The 27,366-nt window shown below is 41.7% G+C and overlaps 1 protein-coding gene across 3 annotated transcripts in view; it reads right to left on the bottom strand.

Moving 5' to 3' along the window:
- Nucleotides 1-15,109: 15,109 nt before the first annotated feature.
- The window catches only part of MYLK4 (myosin light chain kinase family member 4), a 34,962-nt gene continuing 22,705 nt past the window's right edge, over nt 15,110-27,366 (bottom strand). For 2 of the 3 annotated variants that reach the window (XM_082044161.1, XM_082044162.1), the window contains 6 exons: nt 27,058-27,128; nt 26,200-26,328; nt 25,517-25,669; nt 25,084-25,156; nt 22,453-22,528; nt 15,110-20,215 (listed from right to left, as the gene is read on the bottom strand). In XM_082044161.1, the coding sequence (XP_081900287.1) occupies nt 22,481-22,528; nt 25,084-25,156; nt 25,517-25,669; nt 26,200-26,328; nt 27,058-27,128 (474 nt within the window). In that variant the 3' untranslated portion in view covers nt 15,110-20,215; nt 22,453-22,480. The remainder of the gene's footprint in view (nt 20,216-22,452; nt 22,529-25,083; nt 25,157-25,516; nt 25,670-26,199; nt 26,329-27,057; nt 27,129-27,366) is intronic. The other variant, XM_082044163.1, reaches the window with a different exon arrangement.

The following is a 27,366-nucleotide window of genomic DNA, read 5'->3' as shown; positions in this document are numbered from 1 at the left end:
ATGTGCCTTTTCTTTTACTGTCACCCCAGTCCATTAAGTAACCATTTTCAGGCAAAGAGCATGCCAGAAAGTATAGCATTCTGTTCTGCTAAATACTTTGGTGATTATCTCAGATCTAAAAGCAGCACTGGCTTCAACCTTTGGTTATAGACTGCTCTTTATTGCTTCTCTGTTTTAGAACCATAATTTGCTCTGTTTCCCCTATAAGTAGTTTTGTATAGTTTTGTACCCATGCATTTTAACCTTTACTTATAGAGTTTGCACAAATGACTGGGGAAAGAACATTTCTTCAGAGCTCCTTATGTGATAGACTGGGAAAATCAGTTTTCACACACTGCCAAGTTTGGAAGGTAAGGAGAGAAAGGGCATGTTTTGGGCGAGCTCCTTTGACAGGATGGGGATATTTTGTGGTAAACTGTCATTCTAGTCTGAGGTATTTTAGACCAGACAACTACAGCTGCTGTCAAAGAGAAAAGCTCCCTATTTCTGCCGATCTTGCAACTTTGAATAATGTGTGTTTGCTGCTGCCAGTAAAGCAAAGGGTTCTTCCAGAGGGCACTGCTGATCTAGAGGGCAAAGCTATATATAATATTTTTTGGTATACCATGATATGTCGGTCCTAAGGGAACTCAAGCATCCAGGAAAGACTGAGGTTACAAACGTGGGTGGAAGCTTTGCAGCCCACAGATATTTCTAAATCCAAATGACATCCTGGGGAAGTGAGTCTGGAAAGGGACTTTCTCATGCTGTACTCTTTCCCAGCTATTAAGAGCATTATGTGCTTCACAGCACCATTCATGCACCAGAAATGCAATCACTTATCAGAGATGAAGGCTATTTAATCTGTTAAGGAATTCAGCCTTTGGATTAATGCATGGCATGCTGCTGATACTCCCTCTCCAAACATAATGTATTGCAGCCATAAATGGTGAAATTAGGCATGACAGATTGAGACTTGCAGTCTAACTGCCTGCCAGATGGGTTCGAATTTTGCGTAGCCACCCACAGAGCATCCTTGGACCCTCAGATGTTTTAGGTACAGTTAGAGCAGTCACATCCTTAAAGAAGGTGTCTATTTGCAAGCGGTACTGGTCAAATCTGGGCACTTAAAATGAGATATGCAAATGTATAAGGAATATTTTTTGTGGTGTCTTATGCATGCGCTTTATATACTTTTTAAAAATAAATTTGACTCAAGCCTATGTTATTAGCAATTGAGCAGCCCAAAATACATGATAAAAAAGCTAGTTGGAGTAATAACATTTCCTTCATTTGGCTTTTAGGTGAAAATTTCTTTGGGACTCTCCTTAGGCTTTCCTATTCTGTCCAAATGACAACAGTTCTGTCCTTGTTCCAGTTATTCTAAAAATGAGGCTGTTTACAGTTTCTGTACATTAGTGTCTCATCTCTCTTCCCAACAGGGAGGCAAATCAATAGTGGGAAGAAACAAAATGAGAAAAAAGGCAAAAATAGCAGCTGCAACAGAATGAGTGATGAAACATATGTAATGTTTTCCAAAACCCATTGTTGGAAAGGGCTTTATAGCAATGCAGTTTGAGTCTGCAAAGGACTGAACTGCTGGGGAGGTCACAGCTTTATAATCTGACGGTGGTTCTGTCATGGGAGACCTCCTAGTGAAGAGGTACCAGCACGATACAGACACACTGGCCTGTACGTGCACATGCACATGGACGCGCAACCTGCAACGCGGCTCTATCTGGCACTATGGGAACACCATGGCCAGCATGCATTCCACCTGGAAGTCTTGGAATTCTTGGAATTGCCATTTCTTGAATTTATGGTACTCTTACAGAGTACCATACACAGAATTATTGCTGTTTTATGGATTAAGAGATTCAGAGCCAGTAAATCTCATTAATTAGGGACAGGTTAGAACAAAACGGCTAGGTTGACAGGGACAAATATGGAAAGCTACTCAGGCAACTATGGAGAAGCTGAGTCTCTTTGGAGCCTAGACAGCATCTAACTGTCGTAATTCACTGTTTACAGGCTCATCAAAGAGACCAAAGACTCCAGAAATGTGGAAAATAAAATGTTCTTTCCCCCATTTTAGAAATCTCCAAAACTGAGATTAAGGCCCTTGGATGGGCAGATGTGTGCTTTATTAAGTTTTTTTCAGTACTTATATTTTTCACAACAGGCATATATGTTCAAAGAAAGGACCACCAACTATCTGCAAATGACTTAGTGACCTGTTAAATATATATATATATATATATATATATATATATATATATGTATATTTCAGAATGTCTTACAGGAATGGTACAGGTTTTCCGATCTTGCAAAGAGAAACACTGTTTTGGAACGATGTCTTGTCATTACAAATCCTATATGACATGCTGCTTACTTGGCTGGTACAGATTTCAATTTGTTCTGAGCATTTAGCACGTATAGTTTCAAAGGCTAGCTGGTGCATTAACCCTTTAAGTTATTTTAGTTGCATTAATATCCTGCCTATTGTAGTCTTTCTCCGTCTTCCTGTTATGCTATGGTAACATCTGCTGGTGGAAAAGTATCTGCTACCGTGAAAGAGCTCAAATACCCAACAACCACTAAGCAACTTCTAGAGTCAGTTTAGCAGGCTGCTTTAAAAAAATAGTTCTAGGAAATGCTTTTAGGTGGTGTAGATTTCAAGTAATAAATTAGTTCAGATCATACAAATAAACAAGAGGGGAGGAACATCAGTTTGTTCCAGCAGAGGAGCAGAACTTATTTCCCCAGGCTCCAAGTTACAATAATATCAAGGGTTATAGAGATTTTTCTGATCAAATATTAAAACTCTGGTTTCTACAAAGCAAGGCTGGCAAATGTTTGTGTTTTGCACAGGAGCATGACCAGAGAGCTGGGAGAAAGGAGAGTGATGGGATAGTGCTGGAGTTGGGTAGCAGAGAAAGAAAATTAATTTATATTGGGAGCCCTGATTTTCTCTTTCTTTACAAATGTGCTATTCTAGAAGCAAACACTCACAGTAAACAGTTTGTGGATATAGATGTATCAGTATGACATCCAGATTTCTTACATCTAAAATGCAGAGATCTGTCTGACTTAGGACATTAAGAAGGGCTATGTTCAGGTCAGACACCTATGGACAAGCTGAACACCCATAGATGTACTAAGCTATGTAAAAATTGAGGAATCCTGAAGCTTCCTTTACCAGCCCTTATTCCAAACACATGAATGTCCTTAGGAACAAACCCGTATGGAGGAGAAGTGATTTCTGGCTGTTATACAGAAACCTTCATTGGGCACGGGGTAGCTGGACTGGAGACCTGCCTCTCCTACTTGTCTTTGCTCAGGCTTTTCTGTGCAACAAATGGCTCCACCATACATGGGCACCTGGGACTATATGCAATGAGAACTATTTCCTTTCTTCCCCTCTGGATCAGACCCTCCATGCCTCTGGTGCATCTTGAAGTCCTCATTCAATAATTTCCCGCTGCCTCCCTGCCGTTTTTGAATGAGACAGAAAAAGAAAGGAACCAGTATTCTGTGTTGCAGAAATGACAATGGAAGCAGCTTCCATATGTGCCCAGGGGCTTAGATTGTAAAGACTGATTTGGTGCTGTCTCCCAGTCTCAGGTGTGGGTGGTTTTTCAGTGGAGAGGTGAGACAGGGGGAACTCAAGAAACTCATCTGAGTTTTGTTTAGTTCAAGCATTTCTTGTCAGGACTTATTGAAGGGAAAAAAAAAAAAATATAAAAAAAATAAAAGAGCAAAAGCAGGAAAGGGCCATTTGGCTTATCTTGTTAACTTCCTGAAATCCAAACAAACTTTCAAAAAAATCTGTATCACACCCTATCCATTCACCCTGTTTCCCTGCACTGAGGATGGGAGAGTCTAGACAAATCTGGGCTTTGGGAAACCTTTGGAACGTTTTCTGAAAATAGGTTCCAAATATTTTGTTAAAGGCTTCGAACACATTGGAAACTAGCTGGGGGAGTTGAGGGAGGTTTTTTTCATTTTATTTATTTGTTTTCACCCTAAGCACCATTGCCAAGGGCGCAGGAGAGACAGGCTGGGAGGTCTGTGCCAGTGAGCAATTACTCACACAAGGCAGTCTCAGTGATTTCCTTGGGACATCATTTGCCAGCAGTGACTCCGCCAGTATCACCAAAAGTTAAGAGCCAGCTCTGGCTAGATGTGACTTTCCCCCCATGGCCTTTTCACACCAGGTGCCTCGGGAGAACTCCTGCCTTTATGTTTCTCACTGCAGGTGCAGGAACATGGTTTTCCAGGGTCCACCCACCTGACCTTCTTCTGGATGTGCTCTGTGGCTCCTCATTCTCTGTGAAGTCCATCTGTGTGGCTCCTCTTTTTGGGCCCTGGGGTGAGAAGCAGCAGTCCCTCCCCAGCTCCTGTGCCTGGTTTGCACAGCCTGGAAGCCAGGTCTGCAGGTACTTAATTTCAAATGTAGTGCCTAAAAGCCTGTGTGCATCTGGGCTTTGCTCTCTGTTGACTCAGGGTGTATTTTAACTAGTGGCTTGCAGTTTCTAGACTAGTGAAAATGCAATTCTTCGTTACAAGTCAGGTTAAACAAACAAACACAACACATACACACACACAGACACACAATGAAGAACAGTGGCAGAGCTATCCACCACAATATTGTAGAGGGGAATTTCCTCAGAGTATATGCCCACCTCCTTTCCCTGCTCATTCCTCCAGTGTCCTGCTATGGTTGCCAGCAAACAAATATTAATATATTCCTCTTTTCTTGAACCCCATCTTTTGTAAATATTCTGTTCTTTCTCATGTCTTGATGGAAGAAATGCTCCAGAAATGAGCCAGTCTCTCTGGGCATCCTGGAAAACACTTGTCTGCTAACTTTTGCTGTGAAATAGGAGCAAGCAAAGCAGTCACTTCAGCCAATGGAGATTTAATTGACAGTTCACTGAGCTAAATGATGGGAGCCTTCATCATTGATTTGACTTAGTAGTGTCTTAAGCCTTTCTTGTAAGAACCCGGGAATTTGGCATGTTCAATTTTTAGCTGGTTTAAGTGCTTTATCTAGTCAACTTATTTGCTAAAATGCAACAAAAATATGTAGGAGGATTTCAGAACACTTTTACTACTTTTTAGTGTTACTTTAAACAGTCTGCAAATCCTGATGCTGTAGAATATTTTTTACCAGATAAATAATGACAAAATAATGGGGAAATGCTTCTGCAAGACAATTAAGGATTACCAGAAAGGTAACATGAAGGAAGTTCTGACCACTTCGTAGCTAATAGGAAAATCAACAATTATTAATGCCATGGTGTGAGATCCTGAAGTAGCCCAACTCCTTCTTTCATGTTATTTTGCAAAGGCGGGATGGTTTTGGGAAAAAGTTAGCTCACATATTCCCCTGGAATACAGGCTGGGCTTTGGGAAAGTGTGGGAAATGCATGTAAATGGTTTTCACACACTTCAGCATATCTTACATTTAAAAGTTGAAGAAGAGAGAGTGAAACCAGGAGAGGGCAAGTAAGTTTGGGTAGATCTGCTCGTTTCAGATGCCTGAAACCAAGACATCCTGGGGAACTTGTAAGAAATCTCTTTCTCCAATGAAACAAGGACCAGTTTCTAGTTTGGCCATGCAAAGCAGCAAATTTGGCTAAGTGCCTGAAAGTTTGGTTTAAACTGTTAATAAACTAAGCCTAATGAGCAGCCAAATTCACATCTTGCTACGAAAACATGTATTTGATTGAAAAATTCTGTGGTTTGAAGGAGAAGGAAGTTTTGTCCCAGTTTTATGTTGCTCTTTGGATCGGCCCTTAATTGTCTCCTGAGTACAGGCTCTTCTGTGACCTACTCTGTGCTGGGTCAGAAAGTAGAGGTAGCAGAGACCTCCCTATCCTCCTTCCAGCCCCTCTCCTGGCTCATGCCCTGCCACTTTTTTCATCAGCAAGCTACAGGACCTGAGCGGACCATGCCTCATTTCAGAAAGAGGAAGACAAATCCAAGGCTCTCAGCCAGTTTCTAGTGATTCAAGGGCATAAATAGTCCTGGAAATGCCTCAATCTCAATTGACTTCTAAGAAGGAAGAAAAAGAAAAAAAAAAAAATCAAACTCACAGCTCTTCCTGTAGATTGCAGCACTAGCACAGAACTTAAAATTTGAAATATGTCATCCTCGTGTTTAAGAAGAGGTCTTTTGCCGAGCAAAAAATCTAGGAGATGTTTTCCACAGATTACATCTTGTGATATATTATTGACAGAACAGAGATAGGATTATAAAACAGGGCAATTCAATACAAACTGTGGTCTCCATAAAAACAAATCTCCCAAAATTGCACCATAGCCCTTTCCGCTTTCCTGGCCAACAATCCGTTTAGATGGATTAGATTCTGAATGCCCTTCATCTGGTAACAGAGATTCAGTCAGGTAAATCTTACTGAATACCAAAGAGATGAGGTGTCTTCTGATGACTAAAAAAAAGAGAGGTGTGAAGGAAAAGGGACAAAACCAGTTTTTGAAAGTTGTCAAAGGCAATCTGTCCCCTTCTGTAGACTACCACTTTCCACCTCTGAGCCAATCCTGTTTCACAAATATGACCAACCAGAAAAGGTCAAGCTGGCAGAGCCTTAACTTTGGGATAAAGAGAGACACTGGTGTTATGTTTTGCTGTTTTCTTTGGCTTCTTTGTTGGGAGGTTGGGTTTTTTTGTTCCTCCTAGTCTGAGCTCCAGTGATTCATCCATCTCCAAATGTTGACAATTTAACTCAATACAAATCCCTCTGCCTTGCTTTCTGTCTTTTCCATTTTCAATTCAAATTTCCCTTGTGGACTTGCAGTTCAGTCTCAGATCATTAATATCCTTTGCTGGCAAATCCCTCTCGATGTACAGAGTAAGAGCACTCGCTGCCAACTGATCTTCCTTCACCTCTTACTTCCAATAAGAAATGCAACCTCAGCTGCCTTTCGACATTTCCGGCTCCTATTTTTCTACCCCTATCATTTGTAGTTGCATAAGGGCCACTTTACCTTAGTTATCAAGGCTCTATATTCCTGTTCACTCATTGCTGTTGTTTGCCTGTAACCTCACATTTCTAGAGGATTGGCAGACAGGAGGCAAGACGGACTCACGCAGCTTTTCTGACTATCCAGGATGTGGCATAAGCCAAGAAAGTTACCCTTCCTTCTGAAGAAATAAGGACGGGGGCAGGGGGAGGGAAAGAAGCAGCAATCGAGTCTCGAGACCAATTTAAGCAGAATGAATAGGTCTTTGTTCTCTAGGGCAGAGTTTGCGTTTACATTTGCTGTGTTAGCCACGGTCATGATTTAATTGCACATCTTAATGACTTTTGGTGTTTCCCTTAAAGACCCAGAAGCTGGAATCAAGGGAGTCCACACGGCCCTTTGCATTCATTCAGAGCAAAAGGTAAACCTTTACTTTTGCAACAAAGAGGAAGCAAATTCTCCCCAAAGGCTCAAAAACCCAAAGGAAAATAAAAGGAAATTGACATTTGTTGTTTTTAAGAAGTTCCAGGATCTTTAAGCCACTCTCAGGATTTTGGAAGGCATGATACTTTGATGCTTAAAAATTGACAATGCTGCCTTTATGTTGAGTGTGCCACCATGTACAAGTTTGCTCAAGAAAATGAGTAAGGACTCCCTCCATCTGCTTTGTCAACCCTTCCAGCTTGTTATTCTCTTGGTTCAAGTGGCGGCAAAGAGAGAAGACACTGCCCAGCTCACCTTTGCTGCCTTTTTAGATTGCTCATGCAGTTAGACACCCTTAACATCTCATCGCTTACAAGATTGCTGGTGTCAGCACACACTGTATAGTGTGAGGTTTTTTCTTATTTAAATGGGAACACATGAACACTGGATTGGAGTTCACAGGAGAATGAGGGCTATGACTGATTTCTCACTGTTCTTGAGTCATTTCCCCGCAATCCAGCATAACCAAAGGCCCTGACCCTTTCTAGTAAAATCACCAGTAACATTGCCATAACTTTGGTGGTGATCACCTTGGCAGGCAGCAGAGTGTGAGTGGGGTGATCTGTGTCCTCTACTTTGTGCTATCTGGTTTTGCCTATTTGTAACAAACTACTTTCTGCAGCCTTTTACCCTCCTTTACCCATTTTATCCTTCAAAAAACGAACAGATTTGTCACTGACAGACCGAGCTGCAACTTTTCTCAAGTGAGCCAGCTACATTCCCTGCCTACACTGGGGACTTGCATAGGCAGCACGAGATGTAGCTGGGATGAGCACCCAAGGCTTGAGTTGAAGCTCTTCCACAGAACATGCTGACTGGTCCACCAGGCTGCAGACGAGCTGGCTGTGGACATAAGGAGCTTCGACCCAACCCTGGCTGTATGTTGCCTTCCCTTTGCCAGAGCTGCTGCCAGAGCTGCTCTTGTGAGTGCTCATTAGCTGCTCTGTGTCAGTGTGAGCTGGGTTAGGAATGATCTACCACCTGAGCTCAGTTTTTGCTTGGGAAAGGTTGAGGAATGCTCACACTCATGGTGAAGAAGCACATGTGGGTGCCAGGGATTTGTGGCAGCATAGATGGGTGGTGGCCAGAAGCTGGAGATGTACGTTGTTAAAACAGGACATGAGAGGAGATGTTTGACCAAGCCTGGAAGACAAGTGGACTCCGGTCAAGCTACTTTGCACCTCTGCTCTCCTTGCTGCCTTTGGCTTGCTTGTCTGCTTGGATCGTAAACTGTACAGGCAAGGGAATGTCTCTTAGCTATGGGCTGGAAGGCCAGAATGAATGATAGCAGATGAATTTGCTCTCAGTTCTTTTAGGTCTTACTTTTAAACATTCTGCTAAACCCTCAAGAGTACTTTTTTCCTCACTGGTGAAAATAATACTGCTGGAGTTCCTCAGCCCCATCACCATCATGCATTTACAGTGAGCCAGATTCCTGACTTTTCTTAAGGCTGGATTATTTCTACCTTGCTATCATACTACCAGTGGATGTCTTCCTTCCATTGACCCTCACAAACAAGGTCTTTCTTGATTTATGACATATTTCCTTAACAAGTCTCTCTTGACCCTACTGGTTTATTTGGAATTTTAGCTCTGATTGAAAGTATACATAGCTCCAGCCATTGGTGGCTGGCGTGGAAATCTTTGGATTGACCTGAGACACTGTTGTCATATCAGTTCTTCAGCTGGTACACAGAGAGAGGGCAAGGCCACTCACAGAAAACTGACATTATTTCTGAAGCCCAGCAACAGCCACATACTTATCAGTGTTGTTAATCAGATACCAAAGGAAAAAATGTCTTTCCTGTGGACTGGGAACTTCTGTCCTGGCAACAGCGAAAGCCAGGCACTGAGAACTTGCAGGTCATAGCCTAAGTTGGTGACCAAACGATCAGTGAGCCTGATGGTGATCAAGAGTTCTGAAAAAGGCAACAGGGGAATGCATAGGAAGGACTCCATGATCCTGTTATAGCTGACACTGAGGTTACAGATACTGCTATGCTGTGTTGCATTACAGTGCCTACAGCATAAGAATGGCCTCAGAAAACTGACATATAAATACAAAAGAGACTTGTGAGAATGATCCAGATGGTTTTTAGTAAAAAACAGGAAAGAGCAATCATGCTTATCTTATGCTTGAAGAGTCAGTCAAGAAGTACTTTGGTGAGGAGGAGACATTTGCTGGTGGGGATTTGTTCAGCCCTGCAAATGTAAAGCAAGAGACAATGGCTAGAAGGTGAACAAAATCAAACAATAAGGTTTTGTTGTTTTTTTTTTTTTTTAACCATGCTATGGTTCAAAAATAAATTAATTGGGAGAGGTCTTATGTCATCTAAAGTACTGAAGATCAGACAAGGCCATCACAGCAGACTTCTCTGACTCTATAATTTCTGCTTTCATCTTACAAATAATCATTCAGCTTTCATACAAATAGAGAAAGAGATTATATATGGAACTTGAGACCACCATCCTTGTCCTTTCTTTCAGGACAGGAACAGGAGTTCTGTGCAGAGAGCAAAGAGGTGTTTTAGTACACAAAGGATCAACCTTAGCAGTTGCCTAATGCCCTCATATCCCAACCAAGCCAGTAGAAGAGCAACAGAGGTGCCCCAAAAGTCACAAAGACTACTCGTCATCTCACTTGATGTTTTCCATAGAATCACCATGGAATCATACAATACCAAGTTGGAAGAGACCACAAGGATCATCTGGTCCAACCTTTCTTGGCAAAAGCACGATCTAGACAAGACGGCCCAGCGTCCTGTGCAGCTGAATCTTAAAAGTGTCCAATGTTAGGGAACCTACCACTTCCCTGGGGAGATTATTCTGATGGCCGACTGTTATCATAATGAAAAATTTCCATCTTGTGTCCAACTGAAATCTCCTCAGGAGTAACTTTTACCCATTACCCCTCATCTTTTCCATGTGATTCCTTGTAAAACGAGAGTCTCCATCTTCTTTGTAGCCACCCTTTAAATACTGTAACATGGTAACTTCCTGTGGAATCTGTCTCAATGTACAAATCATATGGTGTGGGAATTTCTATTTATGACAGGAATGCTTCATTTTTTTCTACCCATGTCAGCTGATTTACATGTAAATCCTAAATCTCATCTACTTTCTGTTCTTGTTCTGCAGAGAACCTACAGTAGAGCTATTGCTAATAAGAGAATGGTGTAAAACGGACGTAAGTAAGAACAACTCCCAGTTCCACCATTCCTTTCCCCACGTTCACCTTGGCCAGTCTCCATGTTGCACAAACTCTTTGATCCTTTTCTGATATCGTACCTCAGGCACTTGCTGGGTCCTTCTACTTTGTGTCCTAAGAACAGGCTTCAGAGGGGAGAGGTTAAAAGCTGTATTTATCATTGTTTATGCCTGAAAATAAAGTGTTATATTAGTCTGAGATATTTTTAAGGTCACTGGCCTCCATACTCATGGGCCGACAAGGTCGCCCCTAACTGGGAGCACCACAGCACTACATAGCCCAGGCAGTGCTGGCTGTTCCATATGTAACTTGACTTTCCAAACCAGCCCCTCAACAAAGAGGTTGCAGTGACCATTTTATTGAGTAAGAAACAACAATGCTGACCTCTCGTGGCCATACCAGCCGTTTGCAGCAAGGTATCACAAGTGGCATCTTCGTGCATCAGCTGTTCACAGCTACCAGGCTCTGCTGGGTACCAGTGAAACTGAGGGTCCCTGGCCCTGGGGAGGTGACGTAAAGGGAACTGGCACCTGTCCCAGATACTCTCTCTTGAAATGCTCCTCATAATGGGGGCATCACCTTCCCATTGCTACCAGTTCCACCCGAGTGGTACTGACTGCTAATTTTGGCCCTAACTGAGGAAAGCATCCATGGCCAATACCCAGCTTACTGTTATTACATTAAAATTGAGCTGGCTGCAATAGTTTTCTTATCTGCTGAACAGTGACCTATCTGGAGAAGATTGATCAGGGAACAATGAGCACAGCCAAGTGGTCCTGAAGCTGAATGTGTGATTGCAATGTAACAATAGCTGAAAAAGCATTGGAACAGCAGGTTATACCAAGATAAAATTCTACCATGAGTTAGTTCAAAATTACGCAAAATAATTTACAGAAAATTTCATGCATCATTTACATGTGGCAGTGCCATCCAAAAAACAAATTGCAGCTTTATGTGACATACCACATTTTAAATTTATTTCTGCACTTTATTCTCTGCCCACTAATGCCTGTGAGACTAGGTCTAACATGTCAGGCTCTCTCAATAGCTCTTAGCACTTTCACAGGGAAAAAGAAAAAAAAAGAAAACAAAACCCAAACCAAACCAAAAAAACCCACAAACAAACAAAAAAACCCCCAACAAACACAAAACAAGGCCCTCCTGCAATTAGAAAGCTTCCTCAAGTCCCTGAAATGTGGGCATCTGCAGAAATTAAGAACAAAGTAGATAGAAGCTCCTCACAATGGATTTTTCTTAAGTCTGCACTAATAAACCATAGCATGAAAACCAAGCTGAAAGCAAAATGAAGAAGCGTAGCAAATGTCAGTGCCAGTTATATAGTTTCTTTCAGTACTCTGGTGGTTTGGCTTACTCAAGTCTTACCCATGAAGTGAGCTTTGCTGGTGAGGGATCACAAACCCATTATGAACCTCCTGAAGAAGGAGATGGGTAACAAGTGGCAGGTGACACAGCACTGCAGTGGGAAAGCTCAGTTATCACACCGAGGCCACCACATTTTAATGGGGCAAGAACCTGCCACATGTCTCTGAATCATCTCCAGCCACACAGTCTGAAATGGGATTGATATGTTCAAGGAGTTGTCTCAGCTCCAGAGCAGGGGGTCTTGGTACCCTTTCCATGAAAGTACTCATGTTCCTGGAGGACCAAGGTCACTTGCCATGACCTATTTTCAGTGGTTAGATGTCACACCTACATATGTTATGGACATAGCCAAAGATAAGAGTTCATGAAACAGGGACTGGACAACTAAAGCAAAGAGGGCAGGTGAATTTATATTAACCATTGAGGAGTAGATGGCTCTGGAAAAGATGACTTTCACCTTCCCTTCCTCACAGCCTTGTGTCCACAATGGACAACAGTGTGTTGTGCCCCGGAGGTAGCTTCACATCTGATTTTGTGGTGGCAGTGACGACGGTCATTGTGCACCCAGTGGCAATGGTGCAAGCTGGCAGCCTGAGGGCAGACACAGTGCAGGAGCAGCGCTGCTGGGGGTGGTGGCCCTGCTGCACCCAGAAGAGCCTGAAAACCTTGACTCATGCAGCAAACCCTCCAGTGCTGCCTCCTCTGGGGTTAGTCCCACTGCCGGTGGTAGGGGCAGACCCTCACACACTGCACTCCCTGCCAAGGCTTTCATTGATTTAGGAGCTGGTCCAAAGAGGGTAAAGGTGCTCCTCGCTTTCTGCAAGCTTCACATTAATAGCAGGTCCTTGGATGGCACAGCCTGGAGCTGTGAGAGCTTGGTTCTGCCTGTGGCCAGGCACCCTCGCTTCTCGCTGAAATCACCCACAGCTGAGGGGGGTCTGACCCCTCGACCCCTTATACATTGCCAGCCTGCACTCCAAGTACAAGATGGCTTAGCTCCCAGATGAATACCTGCTGTATGCAAGATGTGAGTCACCCCCGATGAAGTGACTTTTTTTCTTCCCCCCCTCTTTTTTTTTTCTTTTTGGATGAGGAGGCTTCAGGAGAGGAATTTGGAAATCTCCAGGCCCTTTCCAAAAGCTTTCATTAAAACGCCCCATAAAAGCAGTCTCTGGAAACTTTAGGAGCCCTTTAAGAAAAAAAAAAAAAAAAAAAAAATTAAAATTCAGCTTTATTGAACAAATGGGCAGCACTGAAAATATTCAGAAAAGTAAAATTAATTTGAAAATAATTAAAAATAAGGGAAGCTTAGTATATGTTTCCAAGTTCTGGGTAATATTAAAGGAGCATTAAAAAATTGCAAAAGAAATTTACTGTGAGCAGGTGTTTGAAATAATTGGGGGAGAAAAAGGGTTGACTCTTAATTAATGAAGAATTATGAACGTCCCTTGTTGGATATTTTTCCTGTAGTCAACATATTTTTAACCACATGAACTTAGCGAACACATTTTAAAAGTGTGGAGTTGCTTTACAGACACATACAGGGAGCTGAGTGTTTTTTTAGCCCCATTTACTTTCACCAGCAGCATGCATTTAGCAGGAGCTGTTGAGAGGACTGAGGTACTATGGCAAAGTCTTCCTCATCAGCTATAAAGCACAGACTCTAACATTTTCGGGACAAAACCTCCTATGCCAGGGTCACAGACACCGAAAGCCTAAACACAGCGACTGGCTTCAGAAAGGCAAATGAAGAGCAAATGCATACAGTCTGGTCACGCACAGAAACCCACTCTGGGGTTTCACCCCTTGAGGTTTTTGGAGACGAACTGTATTCAGTCGGGCCCTGTGCACACATGTGCTGGAGCGTGAACACAGGCTCAGGATGAGGGTATGGTACCACGATGTTCCAGCAGTGCAGTGTCGCTACCAGTGATTATAACATTAGGGATTGCTAGAACACACTTTTCAAGAGAACGGGGAAACAAAACCTTTGTGTGGAGGTTAAACAGCGTGCTAATTTGGAAGAGAGATCTCTCACCTACTTGCATACGAAGGAGGCCAAGAAAGAGGCTGTGCCTGGGCTCACCAGTGCAGTGCTGCTGAAGTGATGGGTGGTATCAGGGTTGTCTTGAAAGAGTGTGAAGAGGCAGCAGCTGCATGTCCTCTGCTTGGCTGCTGTAGAATTGTTCGCCAGCCTCTTTGAATCCTCCAGCCCCCAAGCTCTGGCAGACAGGCTGTGATGGATTTGCTCCAAGTTGGTGAGAAGCATCGAGCTCCCTGGGGGATGAGTGCAACTCTTATGTTTTAACTTATGGCTTAATCAGGAGGGTGTCTTGTTGTACACTTAGATCTTACACCTGAAAAGCTCAGGCTTCTCAAATACAGGTTGCTATTAAATGGGAGCTTTCCAGTGTAAGAAGCCAAAGTTGCTCCTCAAGCACGGTAAATGCCTCAAGTGCTTCACCCAAAGTTGTGGGTAAATCACTCAGAAAAAGTGCTACTTACTGAACACAGGCCAGTGCCAGTCAGAGATTCCTTCCTGCTTTCTCATCCTGTAACATTTTTCTCAATTTTTGCTCCTGTTCTTCATTTTTTCATTAGCCAGCCCAATTTAAGGTTGATTTAACTCTGCAATAAATATTCCTTCTGATTTCAGACTGTTTTATTAGCCCAGGGAACTGCTAGATGGGGTAAGGTTCAAGTGCAATACAAGCCAACAGTTCAAGTGTGACAATCTGGGGAGAAGAGAGTGACACCAGGACCTTTGAGTGACCAATTTCAGGAATCTCTTCTTTCCTCCCTAGTGACCTGGTCTGAGGACTTGCAGCAAGATTGCAGCCAAGAGCACCTCAAGTCCTAGTTGTCTGCAGAGACAGCTGAGGCTTTCTTACAAGGGGTGAGTACAAGCTGTGAGCCTGAGCGAATCTTCAACTCACCTATGTTGGTTTCAATGGAAATTACTCTTTTTTTATCTTCATGTATCTAAAAGACAGCAGTTGGGGAAAAGGCCATGTTTCTTTCTATTACTAGTGTAAATGACGAGCACATTAAATACAGCAAACAAAAACCCTGGAGTAAACAAAATCAGCATTTATTCCTCATCTTTTTACAAGGTTGCTTCATGGTTTTCACAAAAGAACACATACCAGAGATATATGAGTTAAGCTACAAAACCAGATATGCAAGTCAAAGGGATATGGTACATGAAAATCCACGTGCTTGATAATTTAGTTCTCACACACTTGTCATCTAAATCTAAGAAAGGTTGCTGTGGGGTACAAAAACTTTAGTTCTGCCACACCAACATGTGATCATTAACTCTACATAGATAGCTAAACAATGTATTTACAAATCATAATCTCTACCAGTATTCATCTAAGACTCAAAACAGGTAGGCAGTTTTTCAGCTACCAAGCCTTCATGGAAGGTGAAACAGTCTAACGTCCCTAAATGGATTCATGCAGTGTTTAGTTTTATTCACACAAGACACAAGGACAAGTATCTATCAGTGACAAAAAAAGCAGTACGTGAAGATGCGGCATCGTCCTGGAAGGAGTTTGGAGCACCAGTGCTCACTTATTCATCACTGCTGTGGGTTTGACACTGATCAAAACTCCAATCATTCTTACATGTTGAAAGTCCACAAGCTAAGAACTGCCCTGCTCACTGGTGGGCTGGTGAAGAGAATGGGATGTTTTCAGGTCCCCATCAGCAGAGAAGAGCTGACAAACACCTACTTTTCTCACAACTTCTGCTGGTGGGGGCCATTTTGCTGAAAGAGGCTGACAGTGATTTGTAATGTCAGCATTAAATCAAAGATGCTAAAATGCCTTCCTTGACTCTTACTGCAGCAATTTAACCACTGTGGAAAAACTGTATCTTGATTGAGATTCCTTAACTGATAAAAAACTAAGGTTCTTTTTATTTTTGCTGGTCAAGGCTGTGGCAAAGTAGATTTTTTTTTTTTTTTCTGGGGGGGTGAGGGAAGAGTGTTAAACCAGGCTCCTGTGCTACTTATATCACAAAAGGTAGACCAAGTACTCTCCGTATTTAATTCTGTGGAGCTGCAGTTATTCCTGGTTGGAATCAAGTTATAACAGAATTTAGCTTAGACTTTATGCAGCTTCTGACCTTAGAAGGAACATGAAAAAATAAATTAAGGAGTAGCTTCTGTTGTAGTCTCCAGAGTGGATTATCACAGACTGCCAACTGCTTATGCTGTGAGGGTAGTCAGGGGAGTGACTGGCTGCAGGTGTTCACAAATATGGATATGGCAGTATGGACATCTTTCTGCAGTAAAGGTTTTTACCCATTCCATAGCCTCCAGGATGTTTAACATGGAAAAGCGCTGGAAAGCTACTAGTGTCCCACCTTGAGCCAAACTAATTTGCTTCTAATCCTGATGCTAAAGTAAGACTACTCTAGTGTATCTTGGGCGAAATATTCAGATTTTCTCTAGCTGAATGTCTCCGCTGCATCTATAGAAATGGGAATAACAGCATCCTAATTCTTACAAGCACCAGGTAATAGTTGTCTTTCAGTGCCTCATAAGTAAAGTCATATTTTTCTGATACAACTACATCCCAGGCCCTGGGAAAATCTGTCAGACTGCCTTCAACTTCCAGTGACTTCCCGCAGACCATTTCTGCAGGACAGCCCCTACATAAAATTACTGCCAGAGCTGCCTTTCTGAGCAGAAAGCCCTCTGCCTTTTTGTAGTCCAGCAGGGAGTCTGTGTGCAAACCTGGGGGTCAAATAACCACCTGGTATAAATCACTATGTTCCCACAACTCAGCCTTTAATTTTTACATGTCAGGTGGGTGTACACAGACCAAATACTGCATCTTGACACTTTACCTCTTCCATCATGACTGATGTTTCTATATGGCTCTTGTACTTCCAGCCACCCCTGTCTGTCTGTGGGTATACAGCTAAATGGAGTAACAGCAGCTGATACAGTGTCTTTCACACCCAAACCTGCTCTCAAGCACAGTAATTCAGTTTCCAAATGAAATCACATAGACCAACGCACAACAAAAATTATGATAAGCAAACTCATATAGATGCTTATTAGAACCTAGTCAAATTACTACTATTAACTAGTAGAAAATAAATAATGATGTGTCAAAACAATAATTTAATATAGCAGTCTCTAGCTATTAGTCATTACAGAACATATTTAAGGAAAACAGAACCAAAACCAAACTTGCACACACACACACACACACACCATCATGCAGCTCAAAGTGCAATGAGACAGAATTAGAAAGTCACTAAAAGGAAGCTAGCTGTGTCAAGTTATTATTTAATTAAAATTACAACAGCCAGAAAAGATACAAACGAACATCTCTGGAGACATTTTTCTTAAGCACACCGCTATATATACCAGTGATAATTACACAGCAGTGTAATTTTTTTTTTAACCCTTAATAACGACAATGATCTCGGTAGTTAGCCTCCTTTTTGACTTGGTGCTGCAGAGCTAGAGTCTATGGGGCAGTAACAAGAAGTACAGTTGGTATTTTCTCCTCCTTTGCTGGACACCTGCTGGACACCAAATGGCACCTTCAGTCATTGCAGAGATTCACTCAGCCCAACCTTCTCCAACCGTCCTCACCTCAACCTCATCCCTCACTACAGGAGCTGCTCCAGGATGAAACAGTGAGGCAGTTTACAGGTAAGAATCAAGAGTGTGACCATCAATGTCTGTGTTAGTAAGAATGAAAGTTAAATTGCTTGAGTATGTTAACACATTGCCCTGTTGCACAAGCAAAGGGCTAGTGAGGTGCCTCCTCCTCAACTCATGCCTTCTGAATGGACCTAGCCTCCCAAAGCCTGTGAGATGGGTCAAGATTTTCCACCTTCCCTATCAACTCATGTGTGACACTTCTGACAGATGAACTCTGTGGGTGTGCATAGCAGAGGCCACGGTCTCTTACAGCTCCTGGAGGACTTCTGGCTGACTCAGCACAATATACTCTAACACAGGGCTGATCTTTATGGCACTAAGCTCTTAATTACTACTCAGATGTATATATATCCAAAAATGATAAATCCTCTTCATTCAACTGAACAACAAAGCAGATAAAACTGTAGTCACACTGTTATTCTAGTATAGTCTAAAAGGTTCAAAATGACATGCAATTTATTCATATCCATGTGAAATCTACCACAGGAAAAACAAAACCCCCAGCCCAATCCTCCAATACTGGCACTAAACTGCATAATGAGATCCTGTCATTCCAAAGTAGTCTGCTGCATTTTAGTCTGATCACTGAGTTATTTACTGTAAAAAAAAAAAAGCTACAATATCTTGAAGGCAGTCAGAAAATGAGTGGGAACTCCAGCCCTAACAGAAAGGTAGCTTTTCTATTTATTTTGCACAGGCAAACAGGTGACTAAAAATAAGCAGCCTGGTTTCTATCTAAAAGTCATATGTTCATTTTCTTGCTTTGAGACTGCTTAGTCTTTTCCCAGAGAAACTTCAGTTTCTGCTAGTCAGAGTTTACTTTAGTTAAGACTACAGATAAGGATTTGAAGGTGGCAGTACTCTACATGGTATCATAGTTACATGGTGAGTCATTGTGTGATAGTACTAATGGGTCTCATGTATTTGTAACAACTAGTACCACACATCAGTATTTCTTAGATTTCACAGCTGTAAGAAGCCCTGTTCATTTATAGGAGCAGTCTCAAGAGATAGACTGCAAGGGCTTTAAAACACTGGATCAAACTGGCTGTAGAGAATGTCATGGCCATGATGTTCCACTAATGGGCCCCTTTTATTTCAAAATGAACGCTATCCAGAAAGGACAAAGGTATGAAAAATAATTCATTGAGTGGTGATGAATAATACTGTTTTCTCTTTATGTTGATCCCCTTTAAAAAAAAAAGACATAATTTAAATATAAATACAAATGAAATGTATAGATAAATATATAGACATAACTATGTTAATATGTAGTTCAATCAGAACTAGATTAATCAAAAAAAATCTGAAGGCACTGCAGTATGTCAGCATCACTGAATAGAATACTCACTATACTTTGCTTTTATGTAGTTCTGAAACCAAGCAGTCAGAAAGCCATGTACAGCAGGGAAGTCGTCTCATTATTTTAACCTCACAGCCTAGGCAACTAAGACTCAGATGTTCGCCTAATGATGAGCCACATTCAAACAATCTCAGGTAAAGAATACAGCTGTTCTGACTCCCACCTTTTCACCTAGTTAAGAATCAGAGAGGCTTGGGTGCAAGATGAGAAAACTTTAGAAAAACAGAGGATTTGCATTTGGGCCTGTAACCCTGTAACCAGAGGTTATAATGAGCAGAGGACTGACTCTCCTCCTTGCGAATGGTTTTAATCAGTCCTATTAGCATTAAACAAATTAGCTGGTATAAAATCACCCTCTGTTAAAATAACTCTGAATTATACTTGCATCTTGGAAAACAGAGTCTGCATGGCTACAAGTGAATGGTGCCTTGTTTTCTTTCTTATTTAATGAATCCAAGTGTATTTAAAGTGAACAGTAATCCATCAGCCTAAAAAATCCTCAGATGTATCATATCACAGTTGCAGAAAATTCACCTACATGCAAGGAAAGCCTCATTTCTCACTTCCACTGGTGTTACATTAAAATGGCTTTAACTTTGGTTGAGCTAATCCTTAGGTCATTTTTGGTGTGACAGGAAAAGCAAACTTCAAAACTTCTACATAAGGCAGCTTTAAATTGGTTGCCTTTTTTTTTCTTTTAATTGACTCCAGTGTCAAATCAACCGTGGCTACAGCTATAACAGCGACAGACTGCCTTTGGGGCTGAGATGAGAAACAGTCTACTTAACCTTATAATTTGAACCCTAAGGAGCCTTTGAGAAGTAAATGAGGAAGTAAGACAAGATAGAGAAAAGTTTGTTATGAATCCACACTAATGTAGCACTCCCAGACATGGAGAACACCATGTTGCTCCAGAAGAAACAGCCTCCTGCAACCTGGAGAAACACTTTCCTTCTTTCAACAGCTGAACAGAGAAGCAGCAGCTCAGCAATGCTGGGACTCGTCCTCCAGCTAAAATGCTGTTGGTCCATTTAGTAGAAGTCTCGGTCATGGTGGGGGGGTAAAGCACCAAGACTGCTGATATTTTCAAATCTCTTAGCAGCAGTAACCACACAGCAGCTTTTCTGCAAAATAAACAAAACAAGAATCCAGTTAATTCAGCAGTATACTTTTTTATTTGGTTAGGCATTCTAGGACAACCACATGGTGGTTTGTGCATAAGGAAAAGAAAGCAGTGCTGAAGGTTCTTGCTTACAAAGGGTTCTTGCAGCCACCTCATTTGTGACATGTTTTATACATATTAAAGAGACAAGGCCTCTTTGTTGAGTGCAGAAATGGTCCTGGAGGTCTCTCTTGAAATGCAGCTACTCTGCAATCTTGGCTCTCTTGTCATACAGATCACAGCATGAAAACGCATGCTGCAAACTTCTCCATTTGTTTGTGTTACCACTGCAAGCATTTATAATGCCAGGTCTAAATCAACTGGCACTTGAGTGTATTATTTTGGGTTAAATGTGGTAACTCTACTACTTGCCTGATAAAAATAGCTAAAGGGAGTCTTTAAAAACAAAGCCCCGCTATGACTTTAGATCCACTCATTAAGTAAAGTCAAACTCCAAAAAGAAAAACACACACAGAGGAAATAACACTGCAAAAGCCAAAACCAGGTTTTCCTGCAGGTTAGATCATGGGTAGGCTACTATGTTACCAAACTATAAAAAGTTTATTTTAAAATAATTTTGACTGCTGTTGGACAGTCAATTTATCTCAAAGTTGATCTTGGTTGTAATAGAAAATTGTGTAATATGGTACTTCCTGCATTAGAGAGGGAGAATTTTCACCATTTGGTTGCTGAGCAGTTGTTGGCTTGAAGTACAGATAAAAACATCAGTCCTATAATATTAATAGGTCAGCAAAACCTGTTTAAAAAACAGCTACATTGAGGCACACAAGTGAGTGACCAAAAGCTTCATGTAACTTGTCCCAGCACCAGTGAACTGAAGATGAACACTGAGGATCAGGAAGAGATATTAATTCCCATGGGATTCCCACCACAGAGGCTGATGCTCAGACATTACCATATCAGGAAGTTATGTGGTTTCAGAGAGTAAATACAATATAATAATGGTACCTTAGCCCTCACTGACCTCCATTGTGCCGTGGAAAGGCACACAAGTCTCCAAGATAGCTCATTTAAAAATCACAAACCTCTGTGTTACTACACTATGCTGTATAAAATCTGTTCTAATCATACTTAGTCAAAACAGAACAAAAATTTCAGCCTCCCACAATACTCTCTCTTTTACATGTTTCTGGAAAAAAAACTGTGGCAAACAAAACCCAGTCACTTACCCTACCAAGCAGATGATGGATGATGATAGCATTAAATCTTGCTTGTGGTGAGAAGTGGACTACTTTTATTTTGGCATCTTGGTTGTTACTCATGATGCATGACTAAAAAGAAGTGGTTTTACAGTGTGTGTGTTCTCAGCCTCATTCACATCTTGACTCTCCACTGAGTTGTGCCCAGAGATGTCCCCAGAACCTTTGAGTGGTTCCCATGGTCCTTCAGTAGAGGCACCAACCTCTGTGGTAGCTGGTAAAAGGGGCTATGGGAATTGGTGTACTGGTTTATGGAAATACTGTATTGCCTGAGGTAGACTGATTTCAAAGTGACTGAGCAAGCTTTGGTCAAAGACCAGGGAACGAAAATGAGGGGAGGCAACCAAGCCAGCCTGAGAACCACTAACGAGGTGTTTGTTAATGAAAGAGGAAAGACAAGCAGCTAGAAAAAAAGGACAGAAAGAGATGCTCAGTCAAAATTGTTTGGGTTGCTACAGGTCAAAAGGGTAGAGAAGTGCCCTGTCAGAACTGGGTCCTCAAAAGCGTGGAGCAGCTTCTTTTTGGGGACATCTTGCTTTCATTCAGTTAGTGGAGCTGCCCTGAGGGTCTGGCCTGTGCCTCTGCTAAAAAGTAATTACATTTCATATTTCTACCCTTTTTAAACCATACTCCTAACCACAGCATGAAAACCTGAAAACTTTCAACACTGAAAAATTGTTGGGTGAAATCCTGCCCCACAAGAGCCAGTGGGAGCATAACTATTCCCTCCAAATTGGCCAGGGTTTGCAGCACATATGGTTTCATATATATGATTTTTTTTACACATTGTTGTGACTTGGTGTAAGTGATAGGGCCAGTTTACATTTTGAATGCTTTCCAGACAACAGCGAGGATGGTGGTGGTGAATACAGTTTGGACTGTGCACTTGGACTACACAAGGTTTTTGGCCGCCCACTGATACCTTCCACAGGGGCTACAGTATTTATGTCTGAAGAAACACTTGGGACCTGAAACAAACCTTCTGTTTGGCAGCTCTTTCAGTGAGGTTATTGAGCTGCGGGTGCTTGGGACGTACAGTCACTTTCAGCCGCCTTCTAGGGGAAAAGAAAAACAGAAAAAGAAAAAAAAAGAAAGATGCTATTATTGGAGCATTAATTGAAGATCAGTCACATCTTACCTCTAGTTGAAGTAATGGCAGAACAATGCAACATCAGCATGTTTAGTGAAGCTATTTTGCAAGCACAAGAAGTATAAACAAAAAATACTAGGGGAGGAGCTACAAAGGGCAACATCAGTTGTAAGGTTTCTATTAAGGTAGGGTTTCCCCAGAAGAAAATTAGTGATAAGAAGCAGCACAGCAGGTAAGCAGCCTGTGTTCTTGCAGCATTTGGAAAAGAGAGCCTGTTCCCTAGGTTGCAGGAATCAGAGCTTCACTGGATTCCAACTGAAGAAGTCAAACTGTATCCAATGAAACCCTCTAAAATGATACTTAACCTTGACAAACTCTCTTAATTTTACTCTGTATGCACACCTATAAATCTTCTAATATTCTCATGGGCATTGCTGTTCTGGGAGATTATAAAGAAATCTAAATTTCAATTAAAATTATAATAATGTATTTGATTGTTATTGTTTCCCATTTCACAGTAATTATTGTTATCCTTACACTGTATAACAGGAAAACCTTGCAAGGACAGAGCTGTCAGGACACTACCCAGTCCATCCTGCCCAGAACTGACACCACCTCATTAGCAGAGCTACTACTGCTTTATTATCATTGTAAGTTTTGCTTTTATTTTAATAAGATTATTTTGTTAATTCATAATATGTTCTCATAATTCTTAATTATGGATGTAGTTCAAAGAGGCACCTTGACACATATATCCTAGGCAACACAGCAGTCATTTTATTTAACATAGATGTGCTTTGCCTGCAAAGGAGGAAGAGAATGTTGCACTTAAAATACTGTAAAAAATCTGAAACCTGCTCAAAATTATGCCCTCATGAACCACTGAACAACAGAGTGGGCTCACTTAGAATGAACCAATAGCAAGCTCATCAACAGTGTGAATCTTCCAAACTCACTGACTCCTTAACAGAGGCATAATCAAAATGGTTTAAAATCTTGCTGATCCCCCAGCTCAGCCCAGCTGATTTGTTTGTGTGAACAAACAACTCCTCCTTTTGTCTTGGTCACTAAGCTAGCTATCCTTGAAGGGCAAGAAGGTAGTTAAGTACAAAGATATGCACTGGCTGAGGTTCCAAGCTCTGTTGGGAAAGGCATCCCTTGGGAAGAAGTGGGATGAAATCTAACAGCACTCATGGGAAACTTCAGGAGAGTCTGAAAGGGCTTTCAAAGCAGGAAGTAGAATCACCTCCAGCTGGCAAACTCTTTTCATATGTCAGTTCAGTGCTCATTTTGTAAATAGTCTCATTTTGCTAAGAAATCACAGAATGTTAGGGATTGGAAGGGACCTCAAAAGATCATCTAGTCCAATCCCCCTGCCAGAGCAGGAACACCTAGGTGAGGTTACACAGGTGGGTTTTGAATGTCTCCAGAGAAGGAGACTCCACAACCCCCCTGGGCAGCCTGTTCCAGTGTTCTGTCTCCCTCACTGTGAAGAACTTTCTTCTCATATTTAAGTGGAACCTCCTGTGTTTCAGTTTATACCCATTGCCCCTTGTCCTATCACTGGTTGTCACCGAGAAGAGCCTGGCTCCATTCTCGTGACACTCACCCTTTACATATTTATAGGCATTAATAAGGTCACCCCTCAGTCTTCTCTTCTCCAAGCTAAAGAGACCCAGCTCCCTCAGCCTTTCCTCATAAGGGAGAAGCTCCACTCCCTTGATCATCTTTGTTGCCGGGCACTGGACTCTCTCCAGCAGTTCCCTGTCCTTCTGGAACTGAGGGGCCCAGAACTGGACACAATATTCCAGATGTGGTCTCACCAGGGCAGAGTAGAGGGGAAGGAGAACCTCTCTCGAACTACTAAGCACCCCCGTTCTAATACACCCCAGGTACCATTGGCCTTCCTGGCCACAAGGGCACAGTGCTGGCTCATGGTCATCCTGCTGTCCACCAGGACCCCCAGGTCCCTTCCCCCTACGCTGCTCTCTAATAGGTCATTCCCCAACTTATACTGGAACCTGGGGTTGTTCCTGCCCAGATGCAAGACTCTATACTTGCCCTTGATGTATTTCATTAATTTTTTCCCCGCCCAACTCTCCAGCCTGTCCAGGTCTCGCTGGATGGCAGCACAGCCTTCTGGCATGTCAGCCACTCCTCCCAGCTTGGTGTCATCAGCAAACTTACTGACAGTGCACTTTGTTCCCTCATCCAAGTCATTGATGAATATATTGAATAGTACTGGTCCAAATGGATCCACATGGATCCACTCAGCACTACACAGCAATTGCATGATCTTGTATTTCCTCCCAGATGTGCAAGAACTCATGAGCAAGTGTGAGCATGCAAATTGTAACAGCTGAAAAAAGCAAGGGAACACATGTACCTCACAGTGGTAAGAAAGGCAGCAGCAAGGAAACCTCATAACAGTTAAGAAAAATGTCAAAGCAAATAGTGATGTGACAACACAGGAAGGCAATAGCAGATCAACAACGCACAAGAATATTTAAATGTAGGGACCTGGAGTCTGTAGTGGAGCTTGTGGTCTGTTAACCAAGGGTGTTTTAAGGCAGCAGTTGCACTTATTCTCCAGCTGAAGGAAAACCAAAATACTATTAAGTGTTTTTTTTCTCAGAATCTTACAATTCAACAATTATCTCCTACAGGCCATGTGTTCTGCCATCATGCAACACCATCATTTCAGGACATTATGCCAGATGACAGCTAACCTATGAAATAAGTAAGATTTGCTTCACAGCAGAAATGCATTCAGGTAACTTCAGAGCATTTTATGGACACAAAGAATAACATCAATGAATTGGCATTATAATATTCCATGTGGACATGAAAAACTTGGATAAGCCATGGTAGTTCTGCAGTGGAACAGCACAAGTAATCCAGCTGTGACATGATGGCATGGAATAGACATTTCAAAGATAGAAAGATTATATACCATTTTTCCTTGATGAGAAGCTTTGAGATGAAATCTTTGGCCTGATCAGAAACATCTCGAAATTCCTCATCTTCAAAATCCCAGCTACAGGACAGGATATTGTTGAGGGTCTCATTGTCATCATCACCCAAAAAAGGAGACAATCCACTGAGGCTAAAGTAAAAAGAAATATGTTAAATCCTCCTGTCTTTTTCCCGTCCTATACATGATCTCCTATGTGCCACCTATGACTGTTCTGTCACTCCTGCCCATCTTGCATCCTTGCCCATGTTACTGGCTAAGAAAGTCTCCAGACCATTCCCATTCTCTCTCCTGTTTATGTGTTTAAATAATCACATTTCTTTAACAAACCAAGCATTACTGTCTTTCATGGTAGGTCATAGTCACTAGACCTCTGACCACTCTTGCACGTACTGACTGGTAACTTATTATACCAAGCAGTCTACCTTATTCTGAAAATGTGATGCTCAAACACTCCTGAGAAATGTGCAATGAAACAAAACAGAAAAGTTCATGGTGCCTGGAAAAGGGGAGAGATTACTGAATACAGAATTTGGAAAGAAGCCTACATTTTCTATTTTGCATACAGATTTTGTCAGCCTTCCAGTATAACAACAAATTTGGATGACTGACACAGTTCAACCTAGAAATACCTTACAAAGCAGAGACTGAATCACACTTACAGCATGTAAGCAATGACTCCTACGCTCCACATGTCTGTAGGAAAGGAGACAAACTCATAATTCACAACTTCAGGAGCAAGAAATTCTGGAGTCCCAAAGTTAACTCGAAGTTTTTCCCTGGGTTTATATCTAGGAAATGGAAACATTAACAGCCAATATCAAGTATAGCTCTAACTGAAGTTGAATCATAAATTGTTTAGCACTTAGAGGGATTTCAGAAGCATACAGGAAATTCAGTAGGAAAACAAGGACACACAGAGGTACAATGTAAAAATAAGTATATCCATATAGAGAATAAAAAAAGTTTACATGCTTCAGGGCAAAACCCAACTGCTATGCAAAGAAAGACATATTTCAAGGACCCCTCAGAGCAGCCGTTATCATCCTTTTGGGGCTTCTCCATACCATAGCTACAGAATTTTCTACCAGTAAATCCTCCACTGAGATTATGGTATCTAATTAAACTAGAAAGTGATATAGCATAAGATATATTGTAACAGTCTTTGATGGTCTCTTACATTCTTTTGAAGAATCTCCTAACATAGGAGACAAGAGACCAGATAAGATGCACCACTGGTTTTGTCCATTTTAGCTGTTCCAATCTACTTCTGTGCATGTTCAGTCAGAATCGGCCCCCTTTCGACCTTTTACTGGAAAAAAGGCTTCAGAATAAATATTTTTTTACTCAGGTCCGAGCATTCCTTAATAAAATATATCCCTGGGTAAAAGAGCCACATTAAATTTGTCCAAAGAACAGTAGGAGACAATTTTGTATCTCATATGTCATTGTAGAGACATGATACTTTCTTTTCATTGTTTCCTAATTAATTTATGATTAGCAGGAACACATGCACCTACCTTCTTGCTAGTCCAAAATCAATGATTTTTATTTGATTTGCTGCTCGGTTCACGCACAGGATATTCTCAGGCTGCCAAGAGAAACCAAGAAACACTTCCATGAGAAACGAGGACAAAAAACAGGGCTTTTATCAAACTGTAGGGAGAAAAAACACTAAGCACCTTTTGCTTTCCTCCTTGTTCAGATTTCTCTGTGTGGGTACTGCCTCTGCTATAGCATCACACAGCAGTTGGAGGCACGTGCTCTGTGCCTTGCAACTACTTTTTCTTCTTGGCTTTTCAATTTGACATAGAACAGCAGTTCAGATA

Source organism: Streptopelia decaocto, assembly GCF_964273445.1.
Source record: "Streptopelia decaocto genome assembly, chromosome: 2".
In the NCBI taxonomy this organism is placed as follows: domain Eukaryota; kingdom Metazoa; phylum Chordata; class Aves; order Columbiformes; family Columbidae; genus Streptopelia; species Streptopelia decaocto.
Note: the sequence above shows the minus strand (reverse complement) of the source record. Positions and strands in the feature narration are given on the sequence as shown.